General features: G+C 41.6%; 1 protein-coding gene across 2 annotated transcripts in view; it reads left to right on the top strand.

The window, feature by feature from the left end:
* The first annotated feature begins 3,190 nt into the window (after positions 1 to 3,190).
* slc41a1 (solute carrier family 41 member 1) overlaps positions 3,191 to 26,881 on the top strand; it is a 28,483-nt gene continuing 4,792 nt past the window's right edge. The window contains exons 1-10 of one of the 2 annotated variants that reach the window (XM_040116031.1): positions 3,191 to 3,298; positions 5,274 to 6,418; positions 12,026 to 12,133; positions 17,946 to 18,017; positions 20,123 to 20,267; positions 21,274 to 21,420; positions 24,738 to 24,885; positions 25,202 to 25,281; positions 25,883 to 26,017; positions 26,230 to 26,378. In XM_040116031.1, the coding sequence (XP_039971965.1) occupies positions 5,933 to 6,418; positions 12,026 to 12,133; positions 17,946 to 18,017; positions 20,123 to 20,267; positions 21,274 to 21,420; positions 24,738 to 24,885; positions 25,202 to 25,281; positions 25,883 to 26,017; positions 26,230 to 26,378 (1,470 nt within the window). In that variant the 5' untranslated portion in view covers positions 3,191 to 3,298; positions 5,274 to 5,932. Of the gene's footprint in view, positions 3,299 to 4,604; positions 4,844 to 5,273; positions 6,419 to 12,025; positions 12,134 to 17,945; positions 18,018 to 20,122; positions 20,268 to 21,273; positions 21,421 to 24,737; positions 24,886 to 25,201; positions 25,282 to 25,882; positions 26,018 to 26,229; positions 26,379 to 26,881 lie in introns of those variants that run through there. The other variant, XM_040116032.1, reaches the window with a different exon arrangement.

The raw sequence follows: 26,881 nt of genomic DNA, 5'->3' as shown, positions 1-26,881 counted from the left end.
AACAAAAAGCAGATTTAATGAGTGGAAGATAAACTTAGCTTCATCATCAACAAAACCCTCAGATGGATGTAACATTTAGAGATGACTTTCCTGTTCTTAGATTCTCTTCACTGTCATTTTAATCTGATTTTTACCTGGATGTTGTACAATTGTATTTTGGTTTTCTTCTACATAAAGTGGAAAAATTCACTCTTTATAAATCTAAATGAACGAGTCAGAGTAATTGTTTGCTGTTTTCAGCCAGATCCTAGATTTTTTGCAAAGTAAATATTTGTAAATACACTGATCAGCCACAACATTAAAACCAGTTACCAGTTCTAATGTTGTGGGTGAATGATATATATTTGTGTGTGTGTGTGTGTGTGTGTGTGTGTGTGTGTGTGTGTGTGTGTGTGTGTGTGTGTGTGTGTGTGTATATGTATATATAAAATCTAACTGTCTAACTTAATATACAGAATTATCTTTAAGACAGGTCTTTAATCATATAGTGCCTTTGTCCATAACAATAAAATCTTCCCTATTGGTTGAAAATTTTAGTTTTAAATCATATCCAGTGATCAGTGAAGAAGAAGAAGGGAAAAAAAACAAAACATTATGCCAGCCCCTCATGTCCACTCATGTGGTGTTCCCCGAAGAATGCATGAATCTGAAAGAGCGACTTTTTAAAAAGTTTAACAACTTACCTGTTATTAATGTTTTGGTTAGGTTAAATAAATTCAAGTCGAGGGAATTTTATTCATATAGCCCAAAAATACAAGTCACAAATCAGCCTCAAAGGGTTTTATGTTCTCTACAACATATGAGCCCCTCAGACCCAGATAAGAAAAAACTATCCAACAAAATCTTTATCGAGGAAAAAAAGGATGAAGTCTTGAGAAGAGCCATAGAGGGGGATCCCTCTTCCAGGATAGACAGACATTCAACAGATGTAGCCTATATAGAGTGTAAACAGGAATAACAATAAAATTATTATAAATAAAAAAATGTTTATAGAGAAAGAGAATGACAGTACTCAAAAGAGTTATTTTGCTCTCCAAAATACAATTGTCAAATTCTGCTTCACAGCAATAGATGGCTTTTACTTTATTTGGAATTGAATGGAAGTCAATGAGGCTCAGATATTACACCCAAGTAATTTCAAATATCTTTACTTGCATAGCTTGCATATAAAAATGCCACAATTCACAGTCAGACTATCCTGTCTCGCATCTGCAAAAAAGGAACAATAGTAAATATTCACTCATGTAAACAAGTGGGCCATAAAAATAAATGAATAACAAGCTTAAGTTCAGCTACGTGTCTGTAAAGGATGATGGTTTATCACAGAGTATAATCTCACTCGTACCCCATGTTTTTTAGCTAAAGTTTGAGAGTTGCAGTTTCATGAAGCCGATGTGGCAAAGACTTTGAAAAGACTTTGAAATGAATGTAAAAGGTCAACATTTTGAGAAATGCAAAAACACTGCCCGTCCACTTGTTCTAGCAGCACATCTTCTTCCAGACCTTCAACTATCACTCCTCTTGTGCATATTTGTATGTTTGAGTCAAAAAGGTGCAAAATAATAAACTCTTGATTGCCGTCTGAGTAATATAGCAACAGAGTGCAAGCAAGTCACAAGTTCCTATAACTCTGGGTAAAAAGCACCAAGCATATTCACCCACAGACCACAGTGTAACCGACGCTCATTCCCCTTTCATTACTGGATGTTTACGCTGAGTGCAAACTGGCTCACTCACCACTTTGCAAGCGAGGAGGGGGCTGGGGCCGGATGGATGGGTTGTAGCCACTGCTCTCTGGGCGATGCCGGGGCTGCTGATGCTGAGCCGAGGGCCTGTATAGCAACAGGCAAACAGCACAACAAAGCTGCAGGTCCTCTAGGGATGTTGTTAGAGCTGCTGCTCTCCTGGGAGCAGCACGAGGAGGCTGAAGTAGTGTGCAATTTATCTGCCAGATAACACACGAAACACACACGTACTGTGCAGGCGCTATACGAAAAAGAGCCTCGGTAGTACATCCCATTATGTGAATCTTACAGCCAAACAAGAACCAGAATATCATTTAAATAATGGAAAAAAGCAGTAAACTCGTACAGGGACAAAGTTGCAGGAAATATGGTCACAGTCTTGCCTTGTGTTCCTGAGTTATGCCGTAGAATAATGGCCAGAAGTGTTTCTGCAGAGCATTGACCTTTAAGATATAAAATGTCATCACTTCACCTTTTTATCCTATTAGACATTTGTGTGAAATTTTATCATAATTCGCATATGAATTTTCGAGTTGTGGCCAAAAACCGGTTTTGTGAGGTCACGGAGACCTTTGACCTTTGGCCACCAAAACCTAATCTGTTCATCTTTTAGTCCAAGTGAACCGAGTGCCGATTTTTAACCAAACAGACACAGCAAACAAAAAAAAATCTTTCTATTGTCATTGTTGATTATAGGGTCAACAAAGATTGTGGTATTATTGAAATTCTTTACAGTATTGGTTTATTCTCATTCTTTCTAAATGAATATTAGTTTAGTTTAAATTTTGATTTGGATTTTATTCAAGATCCCTGTTTCTCTCTTGTATTTTCATCTGACTTTGGTGTAATTTCAACACTTTGACTTATGTAAGACTTTTTATTTATTCCCTGTGTTAGTGGATGAATGACTAAAATCCAGCCCGGTACAGTTAGACAGTGCAGCTATGCGTGTGTGGCCATTCATTCAGAAATCAGGGCCTATTGTTAAATTAAAACTTCCATCTCGGCCCCCTGGTAGTAAATTAGCAGGCTTGCGGAGGAGCCTCGCACCGCATGGGCACACGTTTCCACACACATGGGGGTAGCGGAGGGAGGGGACGTGCCTGTGTGCAATGGAGAAGAGGGGTTGGAGGGTGGTGGTGGTGTTAATAATGGGAGGGGGGGGCTGTATCGTTAGCTCAGAGTGTGGAAGGAGGGCCCGCCTTGTAGCTTCCTGGCCCCCTGCACAGGACGGGCGTATTATAGATGCGCGTCGGAGCAGCCGGACGGCGGGGGCCACTGGACGGATCCAATGTGACAGGGTCGGGAGAGACCGGGACACAGCCTTTAAACCGCGCGGGAGGGCGGGTTTAACCATTAACCGCCACTAACCATTAAGGCGGCGGTGCAGAGCCGGTGCCGTACATAAGGCGTGCGCACCGGCGTCCACGCCTCAAGCCTGAGCGCGCTGCCAAGGGGCGCAGGATACACGCAGCCGGCCACACGGAGCCCTTGTGCTCTCAGCGACCACTGTCCGCTCGCGTCTCCTCTCTGGACCGCTCGCCCGCAAAAAGGTAACCGCCGCCGAGGAGCTCTTTCCCCGACTACCTGCTGGACGTGTCAGCTGTAATTTCATAACAGATTCCGCGGCCGGCCGCGAGAGTCCCGTAACGCCCTTATCTAACGGAATGTGTCGCCGCGTGACATCGCAGCGTCGCCCCTTAGGCACGTATGTTTGGCGGTGACCGGGGTGAGAAGATGATGGTGCGTTCGCACCCGTTTTTATGAGTTACAGGCTCGTGGTGACAGTGGCAGCCACACGGGCTCCAGCCCGGCGTTGGAACCGAGAGCCCTCTGCCCTCGTTTAAATGAGCAGTAGAATAGAATAGGAGGGCTCGTCTATTCAGCCCCGACCAGGGGGAGCACTAATTTACGCCTTTGCCATGTTGGGTTCGGGTGGTATTGGTCCTGACTACTAAACAGAGGATTGTTCCAGCGGGCGAAGCCAAAGTCTGCGTGCGGATGTCGCAACATGCAGACGGAGGAAAGCTGCGTCAAGTCAGCGACCTCGGTACAGGAAGCGTGCCGGACGGCGTTCAAAATAAAGGTGCCTGTGCACGTCCTTCCGTGCGACCACTGGGACGACCTGCCGCTTGCTTGGTGTCGTCCGTGTCAGATGTGTGTGGTCAGGTCAGGGGCGTGGGACGGGATATTTACCGTAATGTGGCCGAACTCGGCTGAAATGTTGGTCTGGCAGCTCGGATGACAGCAGAGAAAAACACCAGGCTTACTGTGATCTCTCAGCAGGGCCCGAAATGTCCTTGTCGGGTATCGCTCCCTTCATCAAAAGTGTCTTCGGTGATTTTCCTGTAGCTCAGAGAAAAGAAGCAAGGAAAGTAGTGTGCTAGCCTCGCTCCCACTCTTTGTTAAAGACTATTCAAATGAGTATGGTCTTCCCGCACCTGCTCCCACGAAGAGGTTAAACACTTCATCCTCAATCCATTCGTACAAGTTGGTGATGTAGGTCTAGGATCCGGTACTGATTCTTGAACCGGAGGCAAGGCTTCGCAGACAGACTTGGTATTTATTTAGAGAGATACTTGACAGGTTCGGTATTTGTGAGGTGTAACGAAAATGCATGGTTGGTTGAAAATGGATCTCCAAATGTAAGTTTTGGGGGTTTTTTTTCCCCACTTCTGGATCTGGGAAGGAAGTCTCTACCGAGTTTTCCTTAAGCGAGCCTTTCGTGTGGGCTGGGGTTACTGTGACTTTGAGACTGAAGTTCTACTCCGAACGTGGTCGCTGTTTGTAAAAGGATGGGGGTTGTTTATTTTGAAAGGTATGACAGGAATTATTGTCTTTGCATTGCGGCTGCTTTGGAGGTGGTGTGATACTCCGTTTCCAGAGGATGCAAGCAGCACCTCTGTTAATGGTAGAATATTTTTAACCGCCGGGAGAAAATTTGGCGCTGGTAGACCTGTTTTAAACTCACTTTTGGTTTCTCTAGACTTCTGCCACTATGTCAGTGGAGAGTACGATGGTTTTTGCAGGGCTTAAATACTGTAATAGTCTCTTACAACGACTTACATAGCATGTTTGGCACTCAGAAGGAAGTTTTGGTAAGCGAAAAAAACTACGTTTTTATTATCCACACTAACATCACTAAATGTTTGTCTTCAAGATTTTAGCAGTTATATTATTGTGGTGCTTGACATTGTGGTGCTTCTGGGATTAGGTATAATATTGCTGTAACATTTAGAGAATCCCTGTATTCTGTAAAATGTGCGTATTATTCATGCAGGGTTTTGGTTTTTCCAATAGGGAAATTGAAAATGTCTAATTTTTATTATACTTCATAGAAAAAAACAAGACGGACGCCTGAGCACCACTATACTTTACATTTTTATGTATGAATAATTTCATCACAATTAAACTGTTAGGAAGCAGCCTTGGTCAACTAGCTACTGCTATTTGGAAATAAACCTGGAATGGGGCTGGAGAATGTTTACATGTTAGACTGAATAATCAATGAATTTGTTCTTTTCCCAGGTGACTGTCCACTCTCGTTGGGTGAGTGACTTTTCTGCTGCCGGTAATTTAATCCTTGTACTGCAGACCTTTAAATATCTTCCTTGAAAACCTCCCGGCAGCCACGTGGTGTAAGGTGAGACATTACCAGCCTGGTACACTGACCAGTCTGACATGATCAGTGGACTCAGAGCATGACCAGTCTGCACTGCAATCTGGCCACTTCAGACCTGTGATTTCAGCTTTTACTGAACTTTGAAGGACTATTTACAAGTGACTGGAGGGGATTTCTGTGGTGAGTCCCCAAGCCCATTGTTTTCCTTGATCTTCTTTGTTCAACCAGTATGCTTTCTTATTTTTTTTGTCGGCCTACCCTGAGCACCTTGCAGTGAATGGAGAACATACTGGTTCTGCTCCCGAAGCACCGACAGGAACACGGGCTCTGCAGACTCACGGCTGCATGTGCCTTGCTAAAGGTTTTTTCTTACAGAGCAGTTTTCTCCTGGTCTTTAATAGCGACATCCACTCCCTGTAAACCTCTTTAATGGGATAAATCAATTGGACTGATCAGGTTCAAAACCAGATCAGGTAGCAAATTCCATTCTCACTTCCCCAAAACTGTTAGGCCAAGGAACGCTGACCTTTCTTTGTCAAGCCCACTGTCTTCCAAAGGCTTCCGCATGGTACTTTGGTTGAAAGAACAAGACAAACTCCCCGACATCGACATGTCCTCCGGGGCAATTGAGATGAAGAAGGAGGGAAGTCCCCCGGCACCGGACTTCCTCAATTCCAACTGCTCTGTCCACCCGGTAATCCTCACCAAGGGCCAAGAGGAGGTGAGCCCAGGGACCGGGGGCGAGTTTGAGCTCACAGAGGTCACATCTTTCACTGAGAGGGCCAGTGAGACCGGGGAGGATGAGGAGAGGTCGGAGGTTGTGGTGGCAATGGACTGCCGGGCCAACGCCAAAGGTCAGCGGGAAGAGGACGCTCTCCTGGAGAACGCAAGCCAGAGCAACGAGAGCGACGACACCAGCACCGACCAGAGCCCTGAACCACCGGCACCACTCAAGGAGACCTCCTTCTCCATTGGCCTGCAGGTGGTGTTCCCCTTCCTGCTGGCTGGGTTTGGGACAGTGGCAGCCGGAATGGTGCTAGACATTGTCCAGGTGAGTGATCAAAACATGTTCTGTAATGTACATAGTAAGCACACAGCATATATTTATGAAAAATGTTCTGGGTTTCTGTGAGATTCTAATTAGTAACTAAATCAAAATAAAGGATTCACCATGGTTAGTTCTCACTCGCAAAAAAATATTCTTCATATCAACAAAGAGGGTCTTGCTCTTGTAAAATGCTAAAGAACATGTATGGAACAAGTTATTGAAAGAATGACTTAAATGCGTTGGATCCTGTGGAAGATATTGGGGTATGGAGAACTAAACAGTTTTGCACCACACTGATTCAGACATTAACTTAGTTAGTTAGCTCCACTTCATTCACTTCTTTTCATACAGTCCAGTTAGCTGTGAAAAACATCAGGAGCTCCGTCTTATTTAAACCCCCAGTAAAGTTCATCTAGTGTTTGACAGTGGTGTTTCTGAGCAGAGCCGGTGCTCGAGGCAAACCATGTGGACTGCGTCAATGTGGGACGGGCCTGCCCCTGCAGCATGTGAATGAACTGGTTTAGCGAGCCCTGTTCGCCTTGGCATGTGTCTGCTGCTGGCCTATCTCATGGCATGCCTTTGGGAATGGGTGGATGGGGCAGTTGTCACACATCATGGGGGTATTTACATAACCTTTTTTTTCCTCTATGGCTTGCCTCGCTGTCCTGAGGGCTTGCACATACTGGTACATACTGTGTCTTCGAATGACACGTCACACATTCTTCTATTTGAAATCTGACATACTTCGATACAATAGAAACAAGAAAAGAAGGTGTTTATTGTAGTGCAGTGTATAGCCACAGAGGTGCTGGATCATATCTGCCTCCAAGAAAAGATCTACAATTTATTATTTATCAATTTATAATTTCCGTCCTTTCTTTTCCTGTTGACTCACTGTAGTTGCTGACTTGCTCTGAGTATATCTAAGAACAATCTAGAAATGCAGACCAAAGTCATGCTGACAAGTAATACATTCCTTTAAAGTCGGCTTGTGATGCAGATAAAGCTGGAGGTGTTAGGCTGCCAGGAGACCAGTCCAGGCACATTGTGTACACGCATACTGATGCCAACATGGTGGACCCCAGGAACTCAGCACACAGAGGAGGGGGACAAGCAGGGGAATAAGTGGAGTTTCTTTGAGCACCTGAAATGGCAGAACGCCACAGTTGAGCTAGAGTTGGACGGAAAACAAAATACAGTACGGTGTCAGAGCCTCCATTACCATGTGGTTAGGTATCCTCACTAAACCAGGAATGCAGAGGTTTGAGGTCAAAAAGTTTTCATGCTGCCTCAACTTAGGCACCACGCTGCTGCGGTTTCTCCAATTTCCAAAACACACAGTGCACCATTCCTTTAGAGGTGAGGCAGGGAAACAGGGGATGCAGATGGTACAGGACCTTATCCTCTCCTTATAGTCAGCAATGTTTGTGACTGTGGGCAAACCTCGAAGAAATGCTTGCAGTGAGATGCAAAGTGCGACTCGTCTAAAGCGACTGTTCTAGTAAGTTCGGCTGAACATCTAGCAGGTTGTCTCACTGCCTAATTCCCCCTCCATGACACCGTGAAACGCTAACTCAGCTAATCCTCGCTGTCCTTCCAGGAAGGTAATTGTCTAATGCTCTCTCAGTCTCTCCTTCTCTCTTTCTCTCTGGTTTGGTCAGAGTGCGCCAGTTCCTTTGCTAAAAGTAAGCTTGAAAACTGTAACGTGCTAAAGCTTTTAGTAAATGTGTCTCCCTAGCCTGAGATTAGAAGCTGCGGCTAGGACCAGTGTATGACTTGACTTTTTGAGTCACTCTCTATAAGACCTCTTTGAAATGTGATCTCTTTAACGTCTGTCACTTTGACTATCTGCGGCACACGCACACATACAGAGCTTCTGGCCTCATTCCCGCTCGAGGCTGGCCTAGAAAGGACCGTCCAGGCTGGTATAGAGGAGTGAGACGTCTGCATAGTTCTACTCGGTGACTTGGTAGCAGCAGTAACAGAATGACCTAAAACTGTCAGTCTCTCACCGACAGGGACAGGAACTTAAGAGCTTGAGGGTGACTGGCTCACTTGGACTAAAGGTTACATGTAGTTTGTAAAGGTTATGTAGTGCTAGTTTTCCTCAGAATGCCAGTGTCAAAGGCTAAATGGGTGATTTGCAATTAGTCACAAAACACATTTTCAGTTTCTATCACCACAATTCCTTCTTCTGTGCAGTCAAACTACAAACCAGGTATGCAATTAAAATGTTAGTACAGTGTACTGTCATAATAATCTGTTTGTCTGTATGTCTGCCTCAGAGTCTAGACATTTTTCCTGTGCTGCAGTGTTGGTAGACTGAAATGCCAAAATAAAGCAAAAGAGTGGGACACAGCTTAAAAAAACAGTCTAAAAATACAGGCACCAGTAAACAGGAATTCGTAGTTAACACAAAGGTTTAACACCAACGAAGCCCTCGCTGCCCACCAGACACCATATTGGTCCAACCACAAGCGTGGGCTTAATCTCTCAAATTGAATCATTTTACAACTACTGGCTTCTATCCCCAGCTCTGCTGGGCAAAGTTGAATCGGGTCATAATCAAATGTATTCAAGTGTATTCTATTTCTTCAAGGATTTGTCTGAATAAAGCCACCAAAACATAAAAATATATGTTCTAAGGGCCCAAAGCACGCGCTTTTTCAAAACTTTAAGTGGTGTCCAACTATTTACATTTCCTATTGCACTGACTGACTGCTTCTATTCGTATTGGACAGTTATTTCCAACAACCAAAGATGTCCTGACAATCATTAACAACATATCAGCTCACAGCTATTAAAACCTGACAATATCCCAAACTGCTACTTGGTTAGGATTTGAGTGAAAGAGACTGAAAGGATTAGCAGGTTAGAATGCTTTTGTGTTGCACCAAGCCCTGGCTAATCTTTGACTTTGTCCAGGATCTTTAGGAATCATTTAAGGGTTCCCGGTTGCTTGTCTGCAGCTCTTCTGGTCAGAGAGTTCAGGCCTTACCGTCCGTCCAACTTCATCTGGTCCATGGATGCCAACAGAGTATATCTCAGGCTTCTTTTGGACTTACCTTAAAGCTTGAGCATGCTTTCTGTACATGTGGGGGAGCTTCATTGCTCCTAATTACACCATTTGACTGAAAACTCTTAAGCATTTGTGGCACTAGAAAATGTTTTCTCTACTTGTCGTCCCAGACAAAAAATAATCCAATTGAAATTGAGTCGATCGGGTTCCTCTACATTCATCAATTTAATGCCAATAAGGTCTTGTTGCATTGCTGACATTCATCTTTCAGGTTCAATTCCAGTACGCCCATGAATTTTGGCAAGGGCTTTATTAATTTGACTCTCCATGGCATGTGATAGCACATGAGGATAGGACCCTAACTCTACCATTCATGCTGTAGCACCAGGAAAATGAAACAGATACCACCTGGTGTAGTTTCTGTGATGCTGCTGGAGTTGCGTTGACATTGCATACCATCAGGTTCAGCTTCCCACTCAGTACAGCAAGTGCAGTGATCATAAATAAAATGGGGCCATGTTACTCAACTGGGCAACCCAACGCTTGTGGGGCTTGCATACCAGAGCTCCTATAGGTCTGTACAAAGAGGTACTGGGGTTGTCCTGTAGAGTTCCTAGAACCGAGGAGGTGGCCATGAGGAGGGAGGGCTTGTTTGGCTCAGAACCAGTGTTCCATGGAGACAACAACATATATCACCATGGGGAGGCAAAGAGGGAGATAGGGGAGTGAGACAGAAGTAAAGAGAGGGAGAGGGAGAGAGAGAGAGAAAGCTTGAAAACATGCGGCAGTGAAAGAAGAGAGGAGTGCTCACAGAGGTGCTCACAAGGCTGCTGGGTTGGCAGAAGGCAGTGAGCCAAACTGAGGGGCTGGCTGTTGGAAAGGAGCTGTGCTTGGCGTGATGACAGCAAGGGGATAGACAGAGGGAGTTTAACCCACACTGGAGTTTTGGTGCCACACCTACTTATACAACACACACTGAACTGCAGACAACACCCCTTATCAGCACTGTACATCTGGATGCACAGTGGGAGCAAAATAGTGAAACAGATATGCGAGCTTGCTAGTGTGAGAAATGCAGGCCAACAGTTTTTGTATGTAGCTTCAATGTCAGCTACTCCTCTATTTTCCTCCCCTCGTCTATTTTCTCCTCTCCCTCTCTTTTCTTTTCTGTGTCAGCCTCAGTGAATATTGATTCACCTCGGGGCAGACTGGACTGTAAGTGCTGGGGGCCTGTGGGACCAGCTCCAAAGATAAGCACTTTTACTGGAGAAAGATCGATGGCCTCAGCCCCAGCAATACCTTTGTTTCTGGCCACAGTAGACCACAAACCTGCTATCACTGCATGAACTCTAATGGCGGTACAGGAGAAAGAGGCACTTCACGTCAGTGATAAGCCCCGGGACTCACAGGGTACCCATCTCTCAAGGACTGGCCAGCAGCCAGGGAAGAGGTTATCAAGGGTCAGGTCTAATATTACAGGCTATAAATTTCATTAAAGGCCATCTACTAGGATCTGGAAGCGTGGCTGAGTGGACACGTTCTCTTGCATGTGCTAAACATGATTTGTGGTTCTCTCAAGCAAGCCCACCCCAGTTGTCCTTTAGATTTACCTGGTCTAGCTCCTGGCTGACCAGGACTGGCTCACACTATTTATTTGGTTCTGGGGGTAATTCAGACAGCAAAATTTTGCTTCTTTATGCTATGGAACAGGCTTAACAGAAAGGCAAGCCAATGTAATGCTAGTCCTTACAATGAAGCACTCTGATGTACTCCTGCTGTACTGAATTTATTATAGTTTTTTATTTCCACCATGGCACATGCTACACTGGGCTCTATGTCATCATGGTACCACCTTGACATTTTGTTTCACTTCATTCATTCTGCCACAAAACTGGACCTGTTTGAACAACAATCGAATATATTCTAGGCAATTCAGAAGTCTGGAACCAGGCCATACACTCTACACAACTCTAAAAGAATACATGGAATGAATTTCATACTTAAATTAAAGGTTCCTCCTACAAAGAGGAAAAACCGATTTTATTTTGGAATACTGTCTGGTATAAATTTCAATATTAATGGTTAATATTCAGAGTTCATATTTGTACCACCCATGTGTATTCACGGAAATGTTACTAGCTGATTAAGTAACATTATTATCATAACTGTTGATGTGTAATTTATGTACCATGGTGATTATGGTAAAATATGAGGTCTCCTTTTGTTAAGCAGTAAGAGATGAAGATTGCTGAGTAAAGATGGAAGATGGGAATCATAAGGGAAAGAAAGCCAAAAGAGAACCATTATAAATCATTTCAGCATGAAGTCCCGGTGACCTTGTTCTTGCTTAAGGAGAGCCAACATGATACATAGTGTGAATCTATCTGCTCCATCATAGAGTTCTGGTTCCACCACTGAATCAATATTAAAGAAAAAGGTCACATAGACCCAGAGACATTCTGGTCCCAACTAAGGATTCATTCAATCTATGTAGGTGACAGTTTACTGTGTCTCTATGAATCTGATTTGTCCCATTTCAATATAGCAGTGTATTTACTATGCTTTATTCATATTACATGTGATTGTTACAGCACTGGACAGTGTTTACGGAGGTGTCAGAGGTGTTCATCCTGGTTCCAGCGCTGCTGGGGCTCAAAGGCAACCTAGAGATGACACTGGCCTCCAGACTTTCCACAGCGGTAAGAAATGTGTGTGTGTGCTTGTGTGAGAGCGTGTGACTGTGGGTTGTTGACATGTTACGTTTATCATGGATACTTTCTAGCCACTCTGAATTACCAACAATATGTCCCTCCAGTGCCATAGCTTTTTTTAAAATCCATTTATTTATTTTGAAAAAAGAATCATTCTATCCGTGTAGTAGTTACATCTATAGATTTTTTTTTAATTCATTTCTTCTATTTGGAGAATTGTTTCATTTCATTGTGGCAGTGTAAAGTGTTTCCCTCTCAAAAGTTACCCAATCTGTCTTCTTTCCTCTAAACTCTAAGTATGTTAGACCCATTAAAGCTGATTGTTCTTGGGGTCAGAGTTCATATTGCCAAACGTGACCTGGGTTTCAGACAAACTGATAGCAACATTCCTGTCCTTCTCTTTGTTTTTTATCATTTGCACTGACTTAGCCCACCCTATTCACCTGACTACACAGGTTGGTTTTGCTGTTTAAAGCTGAACTAAAAGCATCTGAAGTGTTTCATCTCTAAAACTTCTGTCTGAATATGTTAATATAATACGTCCTCTGAGTAGAAAGAAATAATCTGAACACAATGTATTGCATTCCTTTGAACTAGTGAAAAAAATGGTGAGTTTGCTCATTCCTACAGTATGATGGTTTTGCCAAACCAAAGGCCATAATGTTGCTGTGGCTGACAGACAATATAAGACAGTATGTAAAACAAAAAAAGAAAATAACATTATGCCAACTGACATGCTGTTTTTTGGCTTAGAATCTCACATTCTTGTTAAATGGTCCTGCGAGAGGCTAACTTTTTTTGATTTAATCAGATATTGAAATCAGTCCTGTAATTAAAACTAGCTCTCCTGCTGGCTATCCATAGTCACACTTCAGGCAGATAAATGATTTTTTTTTTTTGTGTGCGTGTGTGTTAGGTACAGGTAGAATCCGATGCTATAGGTACATATTGTCATTTGTAGCTTCCACTGATGTCTTGGCTGTAATGCCTCTTTCTGAGCTAATAGTACCATTGTCCTTTGTTTAGTCTGAGGGGTCAATGACCTAGCATCATTGCTAACCACAGGTTAGCAGCACAGCCCCTTAGTTATGAAGGTATAAGAGAATTAGCCCAGTATTGCTCTTAAGTGCACCAATCCTCACATTCTTTCCACTGGCCTGTAGGATACAGTTGACGAAGCTGATTAGCATCGCTAGCAGAAGCCCACCCAAGATGGACGGCTCAACTCATTCACACTATAAAAAATCTACTCTAACAAGACATGTAGAATTAGTATACGCTAATCCATCAGGCTTCCAACGACAAGCATTTGCCACCAAATTTCCAAATCCTTATTGTATCAACTAAATTGATTAGTACTAGAGTAGGCCTATTTATGACCAACATTATGTTATTAAGTCAATGTCATATTGTTGCAAGATTAATCATCAAGTTGACTTTAATCCACATTTGCACTTCAGAACTGATATAATTTCCATCAGTCTACTGTCTGAATCAGAAGTAGCTACAGCAAAGCTCAAACATTTAGTAAAGAAATTACTAAATGTTTAAAGAGTTATTGCCAGACAAAAAATGCATGTTAGCCATGCTACAACTTGGCCTGTCAGCATTATGTTGCTTTTCATAATAAAAGCCCCATCCTGTTGAATATTTGATGAGAGACCATTGATGTTGATTTTTTTTTCTTCAACTCTTTTTGGTTAGTGTTGTGTTTGAGTTTTGTTTCAATATTGATTAAGAGTGCAGAGGTGATGGTGAATCAGTGTCAGATTGGGAAGTTGTTTAAACAATGTTTTACCAATGTTTCCACATTGATTTAACCATTTGCTGATGCTATGTGGCTGCGTCATATTTGGAATCACGGTTCTGTTCAAAGTAATGACAATTAATCTCTCGAAATAAATCATTGTAACATACAACGTATAAATCATGATATAAGCTGATTTCATATGGAACTGTTTAAACATATTGACACAAGTTTTTGTTTGAAATAAATAAATAGTAATAAAGTTTGGGAATCCCTGGTCAAAATTTCTGTTACTTTGAATAACAAGGGAGTAAAAGATCAACTGATTTCCAAAAGGCATAAAGTTAAAGATGACTAATTTCTTTAACATTATAAGCAAGATTACTTTTTTATTTCCATTTTCACAGTTTCATAAAAGGGCCCGAAAGAAAAGCTTGGGCACCATGCATGGTACCGAGTAACACCCCCTTTGGCGGGTTTCACAGCTTGTAAACGCTTTTTGGAGCACATACGAATCTCTCAGTTCTTGCTTGAAGAGTTGAAATGTTTATAAAGCATTGAAATTTGCATCACTTGGTCCTTCCAATTGATGACTGTGAACAAGCCATGGCGCTAACAAGCTAATTAAGGTCTGAGACCCTGGTAAAAGTTATCTGAGAGCTCAAATCTCTTGAGGTGCTCAAACATTTGTACAGTGCTCCTTTCCTTTTTTCATTCTAAAATTTTATTTAAAAAAAACAATACACTAATTTTGCTTAAAATGTTGGAAAGAATATATCATCTTTAACTTCATGCCTTTTGGAGATCAGTCCATCTGCTACTCACTTAACTACTCACAGTAACAGAAGTTTTAACCAGGGGTGCCCATATATATACATATATATATATTTATATACACACAATGATTATAGACACCATTCCATTAAAACCAGTTTTAATGTTGCGGCTGATTGGTGTATATATTGTATTGGTCCCAAAAGCATTTGTCAATCTGCACAGTTTTCAGTTCAGCATAAAAGGATTCTCACATCCATCATCACAAAGTAGGCCAGAGTCTGATGTTTGTCCTGAGACATAACTGTTAGCTCTCTGCTGGCTGGCCCCAGCGGGACCACGTTTCTTTCCACGCCGCCGCTAATTATGAGCAGATTAAGACCACTGTAAATTTCCTAATGCGCTTATTACTGAAAAAAATAATGTAATCCCTAGTACTGGCTGGCTGTAGGAGTTTTCATTTCACATGACCGTGTTTCCTTTTTGATTTTTTTTCCTTTGGTCTTTTTAACCTTTTTGTCTTTGAATATTTTACTGAAAGGAGGCTTGTCCTTCTTTTTCGTCATTATTTCTCTGACTAAAGAAAATAAGAAGTTGTTTTATCTTATTCCCTCTCATGTACTGAGTTTAATTGATTGTACGTATTTGGATATTTTGTGAATTACAACAGCTACTTTATCCTCAATTTATGTGTATTAAACGCTTCAACATATACTCCATTTGTGTATGTTTGGATTCCAAACTTGTTAATAGCAGATTTTACACAGTTGAAAATCAATGGCATTATTATTCAAATAAAAAAACCTAGTGATGCGTTTGAATCTTAATGAATCTCAGGGTATTTCAGCCTCTAATGAATCTTATATCACCCACGAATGCTCCATCTCTGGGATGATCCAAACACCGCTAATCCAGCCGCCCACACACACCAATAGATGAGGACTTGGCACCATATTCGCACATCATCAGATAACACCAGACGATGCATATGTGAATTTCTGAGCGTCATCTTTGTACTGAATGGGTTTGCATGTTGTTGTTCTAAAAGCAAATTTTGCTATCATTTGAAAAATCTTTTCAACCCTTCTTATATGAAATTAAGGGATTCTTATCTGAATCTGAGGGATTTTGGAGATAAAAGTTCGGTCTGAAAAGCAGCTATATACTCTCTCTGCATGTGGAGTTCATTGTGAGTCTGTGATGCCCCCAGTGGTCTGCACAGATACTTGATTTTCTCATATCTGTCTGCCTTAAACCTTCTTATCAGTATGTGTGGGAGTCTGCCCCCTCTGATTGACGGCATGATTGCCAATGCAGGAGGTGTCCATGTACACATTTACATGGTGCTGATGGGTGAAGAGTATGTTTGCGTGGTTGTAATGACATATAGTCCTGCACACCTGTCATGCTGCCAGATATATTAATCAAGCAGGGATAGTGTTATGTTGTGAGAGTCAAGACACGCACACGCACAAACACACACACGCACACACACACACAGAGCCTAGTCTCTGGCGTTTTATTTGTACATTTAAATACCATTGAACAGTTTAGCTAGCTAGTTTTCAAGCTAGCAGATGCACAGCCATGAGTTGTAATGGCTAACACCTTAGCAAACATTTGCCTACTTACACATCTAGCTAACACAGAACAACATTAGCATTCATTTGGAGTCATGCTTCTGGCCACCAGTCGAATTTAAGTTAAGCATTTGCTCAACTTTGTTGAGAGTTTTGATCTCTACCAAACTCTGAAAAATATGTGGCTCTTTAGCTGTTAGGTGTTTCATGTACTGCACCAGCTAGTCGCTAATGTTGTCTGGAGCTGAGCAGGTATTGTACAGTTGGCTCAACGCTGCTTGTGGGGAATGACAGCCAGCAGGGGTTGTTTGGAGCCGCAAGACTGAACCACGCAGTAAACCAGCACAATGCAACACGTTGGCAAGCCATTTGATTCGCTGTTAACATCCACAATATTGAGCAATACAGGTTTAACATAGTGACTAAAAGCATAATTCCTGTTTATTTACAGCCAGGGTCTCATATGTTTTAGCACTCAGTTATATTTTTAATATTATACACACCAAGTAAATTGCTGAGGTCTGGAAAGATTTCAGCTTAGCTAAAAAGAAACACCAGCAATCAGATGATATGACAGGTTAACCCAGTCAAAGTTTTTCAGAAGAGAAAACAAAGGAAAATGGTAAAACTACGACCATAATTGTCTGACAAAAACATCCAATAACAAAACAACATCCAGTTTACTGGGCCACCTGGTGACCTAGGGTTTAAGGCCCAAAAATGTCCTAAGTTTGTGTTTGGCCCTGGGATGTTTATTACATGTCAATTCCCTTCTCTCTCTGCCTTCGTTTCTTGGCATCTCTCTACTTGGCTGCCCAATAAAGGAATAAAATTTAAAATAAACATCCAGTTTACCGGTTCAACTTAGACCTTGCCATTCTAAATGTAGTTGTGCGCAGACATGGTTTCATTGTGAAATGAGGGGTTAACATTTCAAGTGTGCTTGCTTTGTTTTTACCTCCAAGTGGTTTAAATAATCTGGCTAAACTGGTTTGTTTACAACCCGTGCAATCGTCTGACTGCCCATGATTCATGTCACTGTATTCCCAGATCTCAGCAATGGTATCATGCTGCAACTGATAGAATATGATCGCCCAAACCACAAAAAAGTTACAAGTTGTAATGAACCAGAATTTTCCTTCAGACATTTATACTCCATGAATAAAACGTTTTTGATTTATACATGTTTATTTGTTTAAAAATGCATTGCCCTCACCTCCATTTTTTGGATCACTTCTTACACTTCTTTATTAAACCCAAGCATGAAGCAGATATTCTCACACTTGTATGTGTTTTCATGTGTCCAGATGTTTCCCTTCCCTTTGCATATGTAAATGTTAGGGGACAGAAAGGAAGAGGAGATCCTCTGTTTGTGTCCTCTCACTGTGGATGAGCATTAGGATCATTGCTCTGGACGCACAGTAGCCCACTGTAGCCACAGCCACTTGATGCTTGAGACCATCGGTGTGTATGTGTGTCTGTGAAAGAGAGGAGATGAGATAAGTGGAGTCGGCCGCAGGGTGGGGGATCAGATCAGAGTGTCTTTGTCCAGAGAACTGACATCTTATTGTTCCGATGGGACCAAGAGGCAACAGCATGTACACACGCTGTACATCCCCACACACACACACACACACACACACACAGATATACCCAGATGATAATATGTTGACCTTGTGTGTTCTTCTGCGTCTTTCAGGCTAATATTGGTCAGATGGACACAGCCAAGGACATGTGGAAGATGATCATGGGGAATTTGGCCCTCATCCAGGTAAATGAGACACAACAATACTCAACTCCAGTTTCAAGTTTCATCTCTGACCATGCCAACATGCACTAAACAAACCAGGTTACTGGGAGAAATCGGGTTAAGGCAAGAAATCAGACAGAGTTTACATACACTTTAATTCAATGGTCAGATTGATCTAAAACTCAGACTACTCACATGTTAGTGAGTAGTCAAATATCTCGCCAATTTCAGCTTGCGTTCAGCTTTTAATTAACAGCATTTGATTATTTTGGATATGAGGATGCACAGCTACTAGTAATGATGTTTTCTTTCATTCAGCCGCACTTTTGTCACAGCAACATGATCCTTGTCCAGGATCTTTATCGTACACATGCACCGAAAAACATGATTACAGTTTTACATGACCAAATAACCAAGTTTCTTCATCAGAAACGGACCCAGTTTTCTCATAACCCCTTAACTTGATAAAGGAAACCAAGTTTCTCATTTACGTGGCATTTCAGGTAGTTAACGCCAAACTTGAACCATCGGGTTTCCTAAGTGCACTGTGCCATAGCATTAACACTTGTGTACTAAATGACAGCTTCTGAATACTAGCTCTAATCAGAAATCAGAAACCGAAACACAAGCAGAATCTATGCGCATAATTAAAGTTCCTGCACACTCTCGGTACACTTCCCACTTATTGTCTGATCTGACCACACCTTCAGAACAATAAAAGTAATCACCAACATTTAAAACCAGTTGCCCGTTTTAATGTTGTGGCTGCTTGGTGTAAGTTGTCCCACCCTAACAGGTGCCACAAAAACTACTTGGAAGGTTTGTAGAAATGTCAGTCTAGCACTGTCTCAAAATAACTTGTATCTGCTGGCTAAAAGCAAATGTAACGGGAAATGGGGTGGGCGGGAAACTGTAGGACCTAGCATGGCTAAAAGGCCGAATCCGCATTTTGTAAATTACAGGTATACAGCTTTTTCATCAAACACTTTATCGTAATGACTGTCTATTAATGTCCCGGCACACACTCAGCCTCTTCCTCTCTGCTGCTTGTATTTCTTCACTGAGCAGTCACTGTACACAAACAAAGTTACTAAATGAGGATATTAACAAACTTTCCATATTTCCAGAATGAGAGGTCAGTCCCTCTGTCAAACCAGCTGGAAATTGTAGAGCCTTGCGATTTCACGTTTCATCAGTTCAGTCTGATTGAACTCAAACGTAAAACAAACAGAGGCGGTTGCTTGGTATGAATGGGGAGTAAAATCTGGTGTGTCCACAGTTTGGTGATATAACGTAATTCTTTGACAAATGTAATAACTTTGCCCAGCTGCAACCTGCAGATATAAAAAGCAAGAATAGCTGAAAATATTTCTTCTTTCTGTTGGTATTTATATACTGTACTATACATATACAGACAGGTGACAAAGAAAAAACCTGAAAAATGAGTGAAGAAACAACGGATGCAGATGCTTCCACACAGGTGCAGTGCATGGTACTATTAAGCAGTTCACATCCAGTCATGTCCTGGGGCATGTACAAAAATGCTGAGCAGGCCCAGTTAATTCTCATCTTGTATCAAGATGGTAAAAAGAAAAGATCTAAGTGACTTTGAAAGAGGGTTCATTGTAGTTATGTAATATTTGGTGAGTCCATAGTTCCTGGAACACTTTAAACCATTGCTGGCCGGGTGCTGACACAACCTCCTGTTTAGGGTCAGTATGCACTCACACTGGGTCACACTGGTACTCCATGAAGATAGTTGTACTGGAGATTCCATATTTGTACATCTGTCACTTGTTTTGGTAGTTGGGTAGTTTGTAAGAGTGTGACGCTGTGTTTAGAGATAGTGTTCCCCCAAGATAAAAATGTCAATAACTAAACTAGCTAATAAGTGAATGAATGACTGATAGAGGTATATTCTTGGGTCAGTGATGTTAAATAAGTCACCATATATTTTGTACGTACTATGTATATAAAGGCTGTGTGAGCTTCAACACTGAGTAGATTTTGAAAAGCTGCTCAGATGTAACAGGATAGTCTCACATAGAGTACATCTGGAGTTTACATGTTGACTGCATTCAATAGTTACACAAACCATTTTAATGCATGTATGTGTGTGTGTTCAGGTCCAGGCCACAGTGGTGGGGTTCCTGGCCTCCATAGCTGCTGTGATCTTCGGCTGGATCCCAGAGGGGCACTTCAGGCTGGGCCACGCAGTGCTGCTGTGTGCCTCGAGCGTGGCCACTGCCTTCATAGCTTCTCTGCTGCTAGGTATGATTTAATTTCACTTCATTTTCAGAGTGTTTTCTGAGATTTGCCTTATGTCCCAAGGTAAACACTGTTTCACACAGATAGCAAAAACACAACATTTAACTAAACAAGCAAATACTACAAACATATATTATATGAGACATGACAAATAAGTAGCTGTAGTGAAATCAGTGTAATTGCTCAGGGTGTGATGGGGACATGAAAGTGTGTAGCAATTTTCATGGAAGTCTATCTAGTAGTTGTGAAGATATTCCACTTAAAACCACAAATGTCAACCTCATGGTCCCAATTAGATGAAAAGTCAGGGGATCACCAAAGTCATTAGGATTCAGCCTCTGGGGACCATGAATATCTGGACAAAATTTCATGGTAGTCCATCCAGTAGTTGTTGAGATATTTCATGTCTGGACCAACATGGTGCACCGACTGACCAATATTTCCATTCCCATAGCCATGCTAGCATGGCTAAAAATTGGTCCTGCAAAATTTCTAGCCAGAATCGGATTACAAAAACTATCATTTGCAGTGCAAACATTCTTTGGCTTTGACATTATGTCTACAATTGGATTTGATTAACTCATCATCTTCACTTTCTATTAGTGTTGACTGTATTATAAACTGTCCTAGCCATGAGAAGACCCTGTAAGCATTCAGTTCCTCTGGTCAGCAGCTATTTTTTGCTTCAGATCTTCTTACTTTATATTTTAACCAAACCTTCAGGTTTTGATTCTGTCACTTTGAAATTTTCCTGATGAATATATGAAGAATCCTAATCTAGTCTCTTGAAAAAAAAAAAAACCTCTGGTAACAACCTTAAAGGCAACATTTTCTACTCTGTGTTTTTGCTCAGTGAGTCAGTGAGAGCCCAGAACCCTGACGACACACGGTTAAAGCTGTAGGACATAACTTATCACACAGAGTATCACACATTAAAAGGTGCAGCTACGTGTGAATGTGCCCTTCGGATGTCTTATCGCTGCGATATCTCCGACCTGAAATCCCACAGGGCTCATCATGATCGGTGTGATCGTTGCATCCAGGAAGGTCGGCATCAACCCTGACAACGTTGCCACACCCATCGCCGCTAGCCTGGGAGACCTGATCACCCTGTCCCTGCTGGCAGGCATCTCAACAGCACTGTACAAGGAACTAGGTAATATACTCACACACGGTTCACGGATTAAATCTGATGTTCATTCAGTGGTGCATAGTCGTAACACAAGTGTCAGCACAAGTGTCTACACTGTAAAAACACAAGTGTTTCTACAGTGTAGTTTTCGTCAATTTGCTACTGGGGCAAGAAGTTTATTGAGGAGATCGGATGTAAAATTGTAAAAAACAAATTAGTGTAAGAATATCAGTGCTCATACAGCTTTATTCAGCTGTTAGATACAAATAGCATATACCTTCATGTCAGGAAAAGGGAAAATAGGTGTTATATAAACAACAGTGTCAAATCAAGCCTCTAATTAGTTTCTAGCAGTATCTCCCAAATGAGTCAAAGAGACAGAATCATTAATGCAGAACAAATATTTCAGTGATAGCATCGTCACAGTTGCTATATTTGTGATACAACTTCAAAAGCCTCTATAACCTTTGAAGGTGTTATCGTAAAAGGGAGCAGCACGTGTAGAAATCTGTGAAATGTGGCAATGTGTGGAAAATAAGGATGAAAGCCGCCCCACACCTAACCTGGCTGCGTTTTAAGGGCGGGACAGTCCACAGCAATTTGGCTTTATTCTGAGCTCTGTGATAGTAACTTTGCCTCCGGCGCGCCCAGCTTCACTAAACTCCCCGCTGCTCCAGCGTTTCCACACCACAGACAGACAGACAGACAGACAGACAAACACTGACACACACCAGAGTGATGAAACCCTCCTGACCAGAGTAAGGAGTAATCACATAACTCTTAAGTCTGTCTGAGAACCCCCAGGATTTACAGTCTTACTTACTTAAGGTGCCACATTCAGGTACTATATTTAGCTTATTTTGGTTATTTGCCTCAAACACACAAAAACACAGCTGCTGTTTGGGTCTTGTGTACATACATTGTTTCTCAACTCAAACATTGTGTTTTTGGTGGTTTGTAGTGTCAATTTAGAAGTAACACTGCCTCCTAGAGACAAGACCAGGTATTTACTGCCAGTCCAAATTCAGTCCTGTTTGGTCCTCACAAGCTCACTTCACTTATATTCCATTACGTTAAATGTCAAAGTCTATAATGAGCAGTTTTAGTTTTATCATAGTCAAGATTAAATATTTTTTACCTGGTGCATTAATATTTGACTCATGAAAATTTCAAATTTGTGTATTATTTGAACACGTTTGCAAAAGCGATTACATTCTTCTGTCTTTTATGTCATTTGGATTGCATTTTAATAAAGGCTGATGTACTTTTGTCTACAACATCAGCAACGATGACAATAGTTACGAAGTGCTTCACAAAATAAAATAAAATCTAAAAATATACAGTCCAGACCAGTATTTGTCCAGTGTTTGAACACTTACACAGTTTTTGTTCTTTCTTTCATCTGAGCCTCAGCACATTTGAAATGGAATAGTTGGTACTACATTAAATTGCCAACTCTCAGCTTTAATTTGAATGTGTTTACATTAATATAGAAAGAACTGTGTGGGAGATATAGCCTTTTAAACACATAATGCCCAAAGGTTAGAGGTTCAAACGTAATTGGACAGATACACATTAAGTCAAAAAGAATCATCATATTTAATATTTTTTGGGAAATTCCTTTGGGGTCAATGACTGCCTGAAATGTTTGACCCACAGACACCACAGACACTTTGTATCCTCCCTGGTGATGCTCTCCCAGAGCTTCACTGCAGTCACATTCAGCTCTTGCTTGTTGTGCGGTCGCTCTGCCTTTAGTCTGGTCTTCACCAAGTGGAATGCTGATTGACTCGGCCAGTCGAGGATATTCAACCTCTTCCCCCTGAAAAGCTCTGCAGTTGCTTTGGCCATAAGTGTAGGATCATTGTCCTGCTGAATGATGAAATGTTGTCCAATGAGTATTTATGCATTTGGCTGAATGCTCATATATATTTCTGCATTCATCCTGTTGCTTCTGTCAGCAGTGAAATCATCAATAAATGCCAGTGTGCCAGTTCCATTGGAGCCATACCTGCCCAAACCCTAACGGAACCACCCCCATGTTTGATGGATGAGGTGGTGGCTTTGGGTCATGAGCTGATCCTTTTTTTCTCCCCACTTTCCTCTTTCCATCATTTTGATCAAGGCTGATTTTGCTTTCATCAGTCCATAGAACTTTGTTCCAAAACTCTGCCAGTTTTTTTTTCTGTGTTTTTTGTGAACTGCAGCCTGGCCTTTCTGTTTCTGACGGTTGCCAGGAGTTTCACATCTTGTGTTAAATCCTCTGCAGTAATGGTCATGAAGTCTTCTCTTGATCGTTGACACGGAAATATGTGCGCCAACATCCTGGAGAGCATTCTTGACTTGCTCTGCAATCATTAAGGTTTTTTTTTTTCACCATACAAATTATTTTCTGCTCATCCAAAAGACTGATGCTCCTCGGTCTACCAGCTTGTTGGCCATTTTTTAGTTTTCTTGTGCACAATTGCTTTTCTAGAATTTGCCGTACTGTTGATTTTGGCAAACCAACTAACTTTGGTAGCTCTCTGATAGACTTTTGCTTTTTTTGAGCCTCGTGATTACCTTCTTCACTTGCATTGTCACTTCTTGCGTCCTCATATTGACAGAGAACTCCACCTCAGTTGAAATGACAACTCTCAATCAACTCTGAGCCATGTGTGAGCTCTTTTTGTGACACACAGCTGCCCAATAAATATTTAGTAACCAAGTGTCCAATTACTTTTGAATCCCTCAACTGTGTTAAAAGAGCTATATATCCCACACAGTTCTTTATATATTGATTCAACCCTAACTCAAATCAAAGCTGAGACTTGGCATTATTTTATTTCAAAATAAATGTGCTGAAGCTCAGAGCCTGAAGAACAAAAATGTGTCCAACTGTCCAAATAATGGTCTTGACTGTATAAATGACAAATAATATATATAATCTACAGTATAGCAACAATTATTACTAGTACAATAGTGTATTTACTGTAAATAAGACTATTGCTTTCTGCCTCATTTTCCTTTGTGTGACAACTGGCAACAGGCATTATGGGAAATGTGGTCTTAATTTGGAAGAATACTAATACTGTTGCTGTGAGGTTCTGACCCGTTATCCCTACCATGATTTTACTTGTTGCTGTTAATTATACCCAGCAAACACATTTTTTAGGCAATGGATGTTAGAAATACTGCAATCACTATCTTTGATAAAATAAAATAAGCACAAAAACGTTCTCCCTAACACCCTGAAATAGAGATTTCAAAACAAGAAATAATCTACCCATTTCATAGAAAAATATCATTATACTTCAGTATGTGCTTGGTGTGTAACTCCACCTTACCTTCTTCTTTTACAGAGTACAATGACTATTCCAACCCGCTGGTGTGTGCAGTGTTTGTGGCCATGTGCCCTCTATGGGTCCTGATAGCCAGGAAGATCCCATCCACCAGAGAAGTCCTCTACTCCGGCTGGGAGCCGGTTATCATCGCCATGGCTATCAGCAGGTACAGCAAGCAGGGATCCTTCTCTTTATTTAACCATTATCAGTTCAGGGCAACAACAGTCAAACGGAATGCAACATTCAGTTTATATACAGTACTGTACATATACTGTAATCATACACTCAGGTATTGACATCCCATTCCACTATTTTTTGCCATTTTTACATAATGCCATTTATGTCGATCATCGGGTTCTGTCTCCATTTACAAAATACTGCAAGTAAAATATAACACTTTTAATTTGCAGACTGTATGTCCAAGATTCTTAAGTGTGTGATGGATATTTGATTTCTATGTAATGATGATGTCTTTCTTTTAGTGTCGGAGGTCTGATCCTCGACAAGACCGTCACTAACCCAAACTTTGCTGGCATGGCTGTCTTCACCCCGGTCATCAACGGTACGGATTCATTCGGTTTCCATTAAACATTACTGATGCCTTTGAGTGACCCCAGCAGCAGAAGATAAGTTGAAGAAAAAGGAAAAAAACAAAACAGTGACTGGTGCAGATAACAACAGCTAATATGCTAATTAGTAGAATAACAACTATAGTGTATATAATAAATATACAGGACTAAACTAGAGGTTGACATGGATGTCTCATTCCTGGAGATGGGGAACAAATATAGAAAATTCTGTTTTAATATAAAATGTGTATTTAAATCTGTTTATGTTATCACATCCATCTGTTTTAGTAACCTACAGATGTGTCATATGTATAGAAATGCATGACAGAGTAAGCTAAGTGTATGCTAAGAATTCTTTGTTTAAACTGACAGAGGGCAGTAGCATATTACCCTTAATGGGTGACAAACCTTGCATCTCCATAATGCCAGGTTTCGAGAAATTTCAGATTCAAAAAAATGAAAGATACGAGAACTGGAGCTTCTGCTTTTATCTCGGGCTCATCACACCAATCCTGAGGGCGTTGTACTCTGTTTCCATGTTTTCACCCTGTGTGTTTGTGTGTGTGTTTGTGTGTGTTTGTGTGTGTATATCAGGTGTGGGAGGTAACCTGGTCGCGGTTCAGGCCAGTCGGATCTCCACCTATCTGCACATGAACGGTCTACCCATGGGGGATCCCAACCCCACCCCCAGGAAGTGCCCCACACCCTGCACCTCCTTCTTCGGCTCCAGTACGTTGCTGGGTGGTTGTGGAATGTTCCACTGTTTCCCTCTTCTCTAAAAACAGATCTTTCCATGATGGCTTTTAATTCCAGCATATGTCCTAAAAAAGCGCAGCCCTAGTTTCTCTGAAATTGCAGAAGAAACGCAGTTACATCTTATCATAGTCCTCTTTAATATTAATATGTGACTGGTTCAAAAGTAGCTCCTCTCTCTCTTCTAGCTGTGAACTCTCGTTCGGCCCGTGTGCTCTTCCTCCTGGTCGCCCCGGGTCACCTCGTCTTCCTCTACACCATCAACTCCCTGAGGGGGGGACACACCACCCTGACACCCATCTTCATCACCTTTTACCTAGCTGCTGCTCTACTCCAGGTACCAAACACACACACACACACACACACACAGTGCATGTATGCGCTTTTTTGTCCAAACGTGCAATTGAGGAAAAAATGTATGACCACCTTTGTGTAATATTTGCATTTAATTACAGCTGTAAAATTATTTGACTGTTTAGAGAACTCAATAAACTAGATCAAAATTCGTTTAGTGGGATCTCAGGAGGAAGTGCCCTGTTTGTAACCACTATTGCGTTTAATTGAGTTGCTACATCTTTCACCGTTGGTCTAAATTTGGCATCTTTCTAGTTTTACCTTTTTTTTTTTTTTTTTGATCCGGCAAATATTGTGAGATTGGTCGAATTAGTGTTCATTATTTTGACTGTAAGATTGCTAACTCCAGGAAAAACTGTAAAACTGGCTACGCTGACCATTCAGCAAACTGTCACTTGTACAACCCAACGAGTTCCCCAAAAACACACCTGTCTGCAGAGGCAGTAATATAAAGCTTTCATTTAGTTACTTATTGAGAAGAGCAGA

This window comes from Xiphias gladius, chromosome 21, assembly GCF_016859285.1.
Source record: "Xiphias gladius isolate SHS-SW01 ecotype Sanya breed wild chromosome 21, ASM1685928v1, whole genome shotgun sequence".
In the NCBI taxonomy this organism is placed as follows: Eukaryota; Metazoa; Chordata; class Actinopteri; order Istiophoriformes; family Xiphiidae; genus Xiphias; species Xiphias gladius.
The sequence above is the reverse complement of the archived record's forward strand: the minus strand, read 5'-3'. Positions and strand labels throughout refer to the sequence as shown.